The 8,337-nt window shown below is 43.8% G+C and overlaps 1 protein-coding gene across 1 annotated transcript in view; it reads right to left on the bottom strand.

The window, feature by feature from the left end:
• Nucleotides 1-214: 214 nt before the first annotated feature.
• The window catches only part of RASSF8 (Ras association domain family member 8), a 44,488-nt gene continuing 36,365 nt past the window's right edge, over nt 215-8,337 (bottom strand). Inside the window, exons 3-5 of the mRNA XM_082498402.1 lie at nt 5,455-6,344; nt 1,577-1,721; nt 215-438 (exon numbers count right to left, since the gene is read on the bottom strand). Of these exons, the coding sequence (XP_082354528.1) occupies nt 317-438; nt 1,577-1,721; nt 5,455-6,344 (1,157 nt within the window). The 3' untranslated portion in view covers nt 215-316. The remainder of the gene's footprint in view (nt 439-1,576; nt 1,722-5,454; nt 6,345-8,337) is intronic.

The following is an 8,337-nucleotide window of genomic DNA, read 5'->3' as shown; positions in this document are numbered from 1 at the left end:
TACATGGAACAATACTTTCCCAAACACTTCTGAAATGGCAAAAACAAATGAAGGTTTTTGCACTCTAGCTGTGTTGACAGCAAGTTCATTCATCCTTGCCAATTATGAATCGAGACAGTTCCTCTGTCTCTTTAGCATCAGTGCACAGGTATGGCTCCAAGTGGTGGGTTGGAGGAAGAAGAAAAAAATATGGTGGCTTAACAAAAAAAAAAAAAAAAAAAAAAAATCTTCTTCCATTCATCATTGGCAGAATAAAACAAAAGTGTATCTTGTCCAGGGTACCTTGCTAGATCCTCTCCAGAAGAGGTATGTACTGTCATACATAAATGCCCTCCGGGTTAAAACCAGACGACAGGGGGTTCTGTAGAATCCGAAGGTTACTGGGGAGTTGCCTCGACGAGCCGGGGCGCTTCAGTGACCCAGACTGAAATGTCGGCTCTGCACAAGAAAGAGGGCAGTTAGAAATGTCATCGGAGGGTGATGTCTGCAGAACACCGTCCTCTGCTTCCCGCTTAGTGCAGGGTGCACTTAGTGCAGTATAGAAAAACTAATACCTCATACAACAAAAAATTCAAATGCCTGACTAGGAAGTGATGAGATCTAAGGTGTGTGCTTCCTACTCATTTCAAAACAGAAAGATACACCTACTCAATATAATTACCCTCCCACAAGGAACATGCACACGTGTACATGCAATACATTTATACAGTAATATGCAGAAAGAGCTTGTACCTATACATAACTCAAAGCTTCAGCTTCCTACCCACTTAAAAGAGAAAGTTCATACAAGTGCCTACATTTAAAGCCTGGTAGTCTTTTTTTCTCTCCCCACCTGCCTACCCTCCCAATGCCTTTTGGTCAGAAAGTTTTCTGAGAGAAGGGACAGAACCAGTAAAGGAGAAGAATGCTGAGAGAAACAGGCCCCTTGCAAGCAGGGCACTGGGTAAAGCACACCACAGGAGCTTCTACTTGTGCCACAGTTGTGACACGCATTCAAAGTGCTGCCATGTTTCTGTCTAGGAATCCTGAATTCAGATGTGGGCATGTGCAGAATGCTCTGATCTCACTAGAGGCAAAGTCAATTTGCACGTGCTGTAACAGCCATCTGGGCAGGACTTTTGGATGGCTGGCAGCCCAGCTGGATTAGCTCCTATTCCCGTGTGGCTGCTGCCTGGGATTTCTTGAGATCCAGACACATTCTTTTTTCTACTTTGACAACACGTCTCCCCAGAAGAGGAAGAACCCAGATGAACAGCAACGTCAGATGTGGAATCACGTTGCATGCCAGTTTACATGCCTGCAGGCACACTTGAAAGCTACTGGCCTAATGGGTTACTGATGGGACAAACACATGCCTAGGCACAGTGGGAGAGAAGTTATCTACATACTGCGCTTTATTTACAGCTTGCTAAACCCTTGGAATGAAAAATATTTGACACTGTGCTTTCTTAATAGTTTGTGAACTTCTTCGCTATCAGAGCTTTCGCTTGATGTATGACTGCTAGCATTAATGCAGCAGGTAAATGCACTGCCATCCTCTTCTCCTGCCCACCCAAAAGCATTCTAAGTGCTGCACCTCTCTCCAGCTCCACATGTGGGGCCTCCACCTCAACGGGGTCTGCTGGCAGCACCGTGACCTTCGTTCCTGTTTGCTGGATGAACTGTTGGAGATTGACCTGTCGCAGCTCCTTTGTCAGTTGCTCCAGTTCTTGTTCCCTGTCCTGCGAGGAAAGAGAAAACATCTGCTGAGCAGCAGCAAGCATAAAGCAGCATTTCAAGACTCTATTTGTGATTGGGCAACTAGCGCTTCTCCTTTTGATGAGAAAGCTTCCAGTTTTTAAGTTCAAATGCAAATGGAAGAGTTGAAAGATATTTTACTCTTGTAATTTAGAAAGCAAATCAACACTCACTATTACTTATTGGGGGTTACTATTGGTCTGTTTATATTGCTTCTTGGATGACTATCAGATGTTTCTTGTATCACCCGAGAAAAATTTTAGCACAACAGGTGTAAGCAAATACAGGTAATAGTGAGCACTCTGGAAAAAATACATCAATTGAGCATCAAGTCTGGCATCAAATCTTAGCTCTGCCAGAAGTGTCCAGCATGACTTGGACAGCTCATTTAGTTCTTGTGTTCCTAAAAGGAGAATAATTCCATTCTTTTCTTGTTCTTCGCACTTTCTATTTAGAGAGTAAATTTTTATGGACAGAAGTCTCTCTCTCTGCAAGCGTATTGTGTTTTGTACAATGAGGCCAAATCCTGGCTGGTTCACCACCACTTCACAAGCACAGAAGATGACCATTTAGGATCTTGCTCAAGGCTCTGTCATTCTGGCATGATATTCATGAGATTCAGCTTCATGAGCAGACAGCTGCATGTGGTATTACTCCACAGCCAGGACCGGCCTCACCTGTTGGCCACACAGGGGATGGGCTACCTACCCAGATGCCAAGCAGTACATCTGTGGGCATTTCCACACAGTGCATACCACCACATCTTCATTTTGGCAAGAGACAGAGGTTGGGTCAACCTTCTTTTCCCTGATTATCTTGGGTAAGCAGAATTATACGTGAACTCAGACAAGGATTGGGGGGGAACAGTTTGGTGGATCTGTTTAGGAACAGTCACCAGTAGCAGAGCCCTTACTGACTTTAAACTTGCAGTAAGGTCAGAGTTGAGGCTGAATTCAACAGTTAGTAAGAAAATTAACACAAATTATCTGATATCTAAATTAGGCCCTTTTAAATGTCAATTGCTTTGTCGCTGATGTGTGTGTTTGACCTATTCTGTCAATGCGTATCACGTGGTTGCTCTCCGTTTCCTGTGCTAGACTTGTATTTCCATTCATTGGCTACGAGCTTTCGGAGAAACTGGATTGAGAAATGGAAACCAGGCCACCTCCAAATTTTAAGACAATTTTACAGAAAAATTCTTCAATTTATTTTAGGCCTATTAGAGTCTACAACTGGGCACTTGGACACAGGAACTTCTTAACTGTCTTTACTTACTGCAATGTTAATTCTGCAGCTCCATGTTTTATGAAATTGTAACAAACCTGCCACTGAAGGGAATTCAATTTAAAAAAAAAAAAAAATGGAATCACTGAAATATGCAGGTTAGAAAAACTAACATAATAAATAACTTATTCTTGACATTTCTCAAGTTCCACAGGAAATAAAGGTAAAAATGTTAAGTATCACCCCAAATCCTACTGGTTTAAGCTCTTAAATTTAGCATCTAATTGTGAAACTTCAGTGAGATCTTTTACCTGAAGAAAGATTGGGATTTTGGTTTTTTGGTTTTGGTTTTTTTTTTCTACATTTAAAATCTTTCTCTAGAAAAAGGGCCAGCAGAGCACTGCATCTTATCCTTAAGTGAACATAGCCTCATATTGTTGGAAAGTAATGTTATTGAGGTGCTAGAGAAAAGGAATGAAAGAGGTAGGACAAGTTACTAGAAATTTCTCATGCTGCTAAAAACCGCCACCTTCCTGTTCTTATCACCGTGAAATCTAGTGAACCAGAATTTTCTTTCCTTCCTTACTGAAATGCCTATAAAAACACCCATGCTCAACTATTCTAGTTTCAAATCAGCAGTTCTATGAATATTAATATTTAACTTTCAGCGTACAAGAAAATATTTCTCTATTTGTTGCCCTCAAAACTGTATAATGCAGAACTAAGTTTATTTTCTCCTGGACTTCCAGACTAGTGTACCTCTAAGTTTAGAACAAGCTTGGAAGATCTCAATTTAACAGAAACTTTCCCAAGAAAGTGCAACCCTAGCCTATGAAAAAAACAAAGCGAGAAAGATTTTGAACTCAATCATAGTCTCACTGAGTGTTATTGAGGATAGGTAAAATATATAAAGAGGACTTGATGCTTTCTGTTAGTGCAAATCTTTAAAGCGTAGCATGTCAGTAAACTTAAGATAGATAACTATGGCACAAACTGCTTACAGTTTTCATCCATTTTGCTTTGGATGAAGAAATTACATTTTTTTCCTTCCTCATACAGTAAAACCAGCTTATATTGACATGGTTCTAGGTGCTCAGGAGTAAGGGTGCAAAATGCCTTTACACATTCACAGCAGAATCACCTTACTGCAACTGCAGCACCATGGAATATCTTTGCTGCGAATCCCAGGAATACAGCAAGAATCGCAACTCAAACTGATGTGCGGTGCCTCAGCCCTATCTTACACAGCACATTAAAACCCTAGAAGCCAAAATCTTTCCTTCACCTCATCCAGCTAGCAGCTGGATTTCCATTTATATTTATTCTTTCATGCTCTATCAAGTTCCAAGTGATATCATTAACTTTAGCAAGGAACCAGAGACTGGATTCTCTTTTGACACATGTGCCACAAATGCCTGAGGCGTAGAGAAAATAAAATCCTGAACACAAGCAAGTCAGACAGGAAAAGGGAGATGCTATTCTTTAAAACAACAGCCCTGTAAGCTAACAGGTATTTTAGCTCTACATCCATCTATCCAGGTGCTGCTTTTGGACTGTTCTTTTTAATCCATCTATTTTGGTGGCAGACAAACCTATCAAGAATCAGAAGTTTAGCCTCAAAAGGCTATGATGGTGCAAATTTCTCTGAAATTTAACAATATGAAGCACTGAGCTGCCAAGATCCAGGACCTAAATCCTCATGATATCTAACCTCAAATCAACAGGGTTTTGAAGATTCATACTTTTAAAGACCTTAGGCCAACAACACTATGGTCCGGTTTAGCACCCAGCACACATCAATCCCCCACTAGCCCTACAAGTGCTGTTGTTCACACAGGAAACATTATTTGTGTGAGGTGTAAAAAAGCCCAGAGCCACTAGCACAGCTGCACCTGCCGCTAGTGAGCACTCCCTCACAGCAGGGCAAGGTGGCCAGAGGCATTGCCATGGGCGCAGCCATACTGCCCTCAGATAGTTTGGATGTTATTAGCTCTGGTGTTTCTCTGTCGTGGACCACTGCACGGTGAAGATATGCTTCAGGTGATTTCTCAGAGGTCACCAGGCAGTCAGGGAACAGCAGCAAATCAAAGCTGTAACCAGTGGGAAAGAAACTGAGACAGCACATAAGTGAAAGGCATTGTGGCATTCAGCTCTCACCCTGCGGGCCACCCAGGCCTTCTGAATGGCCAGGAACACATCCACCAAAACATCTGAGGGTTTATATTGAGACGAAGAACTAACTACTGTTTTTCTTTTCAGACCATTTGACTAAGTAAAATACACACAGGTGAAATAAAAATTATCTGCTTTTAAAAAAAAAAAAAATCTGAAATGCACTTTGAAAATGAAAGCAACACTTTCTTCCTTTTACCCAAATTCACTGTGGAAACTTTCTCATGTATTCTTTCATGGGCTCCAAATCTGTGCAAGAAAAATTAATTACCATCAGGTCGTTGACTTTTCTTTAGCTGTGGATGAAAAGGACATTCTTACCTGTAACCGTTTGGTGGCTTGCCCCAAAGACCTTTCAACAGCTTTAATGCCATTTTCCAGTCTTAGACTCTGCTGGCCCTGAATATCAATTTCGCCCTTCACCTTTTCGATTTTTTCCTTGACCTCTTCTTCATTCACTTGGGACTCTTGAACTTCCCGCTGCAGCTTCTCTGCTTCAAGGCCACTCTCCATGTTGTGGATCTGAGAGAGGTAGTCCTTCAGCTTGCTTTCACACTCCAGGATCCTCTGCCTCATCTCCTGCAGCTGCTCCTTCAGCTGTTTTTCGTTCTCCTGTTCGATCTGCAGCTCATTTTCCCAGAACTCTTCCTCTTCGATCTCCACTTCGTTCCTTTTGATCTTCTGCTCTAGCTTGAGGATTTCTTCTTCCAGGCTGGAGTTATACTTTTGTTCCCAGTAGCGGATCTCGGCTTCGTTGGACTCCAGCTGTTTCTCAATGCACTGAAGTTTCTCCGTCTGGAGGTGGATCAATTTCTTCAACTCATCCGCTGTGGTCCTACAGTTGTTGAGCACTTTTTGCTTGAACTCGGATTCTTTGCTTTTCCCAAAGATGTCCATTAACCCTTTGGCCCCCCCGGTGAAGGTGAGGGATTTCCTTTTCGGCTCCCTCCTCTTCATGGATTTGTCGCTGGGAGGCCTCAGCTTGGCCAGGGGCGGCAAGCTTTGCCGGTACAGAGTCCTCTCCGGGATGCGAGCCACGCTGTCCGAAGTCGGCCTCTCGCTCAGAGAGGGCCCGGTGCGGCGCAGGATCAGCTGCACGTCGCTCGCGTACTGTCCCCACTTGTTCAGCGACACGATGGGGTTTTCGTGCGGCGCCAGGTGCCGCTCCGTGTCCCGCCATTTCTCGATCAGCGTGTACCGGCCGGTGCGACCTGCAAAGGCAAGCACAGCCGTCAGCCGGGCGGGCCGCCAGGGGGCGCTGCCGGACAGCGGCAGCAACCGCCGCCCGGCGCGGGCCGTGGGCGCCCCCCGGCGGCCGTCCGGCCCGGCGCTCAAGCGGGCGCCCCCCGCTCCCCCTCGGGATTTGCCGAGCTGAGCACAGTCTCTACAACGTTACTTGTTTTAATTGCGAACTATCTCGGGAAAATCCTCACCGCAGCCAGCAGTAACTGAACAAGCGAGTACTGATTTACGTGGCGCACACAACAAACTGCACAACTCCGGGGCTGCTTTCAGATTTGAAGTCACGGAAATTAAAACAAGTGACCTAGTGATGCCAAATATCTAGCAAAGAAATATATCAAATAAACATCTCTAGAGGAAGAAAACAAGAATAGAAAGAGTTCCACATCTTTCATACAGCCACATAGAAAAGTCAGAATTTGGAGTCGATGTATTTGCTTTTAAACTGTATCATCAATCAGAGGCAACTGTTAATGACCGAGTGAGCCTTAGTTCACCATCGTGTTTCCCAGCCCGGGTTTGCCAAGACACCGGGGAAAGCCTCCCCAGGGCCACGGCAGCATTATGCCGGCACATGACGAACCTTCATGGAGCAGAACCCAGGGACGAGGGCGGCAGAGGCTGCCCGAATGGGAAATGAGCAACTTGGGCTGCCTGCACAGTCTCCTCTGCATGAGCAGCGCACAAGTCCCCCTGGGGGTACACAGCCTTCAGGAAGGTGCTCAAATCCTTTAGTAACTCTCAGGGTGTTTTCTGACCTCTGTATTGACAACTAGCTGTACGGTTTACTTTTAGGGTAGAGGGAAGTACAGCTTAGGTCGATGGCTCACTTGTGCTGCTACCAAACACACTTAACTAAGTTTCCTCTGACACTCCTTATAGGATGATTTGAATGCTACAAAAATACATCATTTGAGGTTTTCCGCTATTTTTTTTTCTAACCACCCTTACTGCTTTGAGATACAACATTCTCCAAATGCAGGAGAAACTTTCCCTTACCATGAAAGTGGTTTCACTTAAAAGCCACAGCACTGTTTATGAAAAGATGTGCAAGATAACTACTTTTAAAGCATGTGATCCTGATTAATTTCTGAACAGCTCCACAATTGGCATTAGCCTTAAAAACATTGTTAGCTATTTTAATGCATTACATATATCCACTTCCATGATAGATCACCATTCAAATGAGGATTTATTTCAGCACATAAATGCCTAAAATACTTGTTATATATGCAACTATGGAGTGAGGGAGTTGGAATAAATGTAGTTGCATCAGTAGTAACCCCATTTGATGCATTTTCTTTCCCTATGCCACCCGCCCAACCACTGTACTTTTCCCAAAAGAACTAAAATATCCTCATCTCAGGCTGGAGATCTGCCTCCGGCCTCCAACCACAACACTCGCACAGACTCCCCACCTCAAATTTGTAGGAGACAAGCTCCACTGTGGCAATTAACACACTATGTGGCCCCCCTAAAACCTCATATTGTCAGGCCAGCCTCTTATAAAGAGATCCCCAGGATACAGCTACTGTGTTGGAAATGGTTCCTCTGATCTCACTTTCTCACAATTAGCTCACGATGCAAAGAACAACAACAACAAAAAAAATCAGCTGTACAGGCACCGCGTAGAAAATAGGCTGCTTTGGCTGATGGGTCATACTAGTGGTAGTTAGCTCGCCAAATAAGAGACCAAAATGTCCGTGTTCACTTCCAAGTTAGGTGTGAGAGCTCAAAGAGTACATCAAGATCTGACTGATAGAAGAGGGCAAAACAAGGCAAGCAGCATGGGAAAAACAATCCAATCCCTCTAACGCCTTATAAATAAATTACTTGAGGTAAGCACTGGGGGGAAAAAAAAAAAGAGGGGTGGGGGGGAATCTATCAGCATACCAACACGCTTGGCCAACACTCTCAGAAACAGATTTAAAGTTTATTGTAATAAAGTACTTCAAAAACAAG

This window comes from Vanellus vanellus (genome assembly GCF_965231255.1).
Source record: "Vanellus vanellus genome assembly, chromosome: 1".
Lineage (NCBI taxonomy): Eukaryota > Metazoa > Chordata > Aves > Charadriiformes > Charadriidae > Vanellus > Vanellus vanellus.
This window is presented reverse-complemented; position numbering and strand designations above follow the sequence as displayed.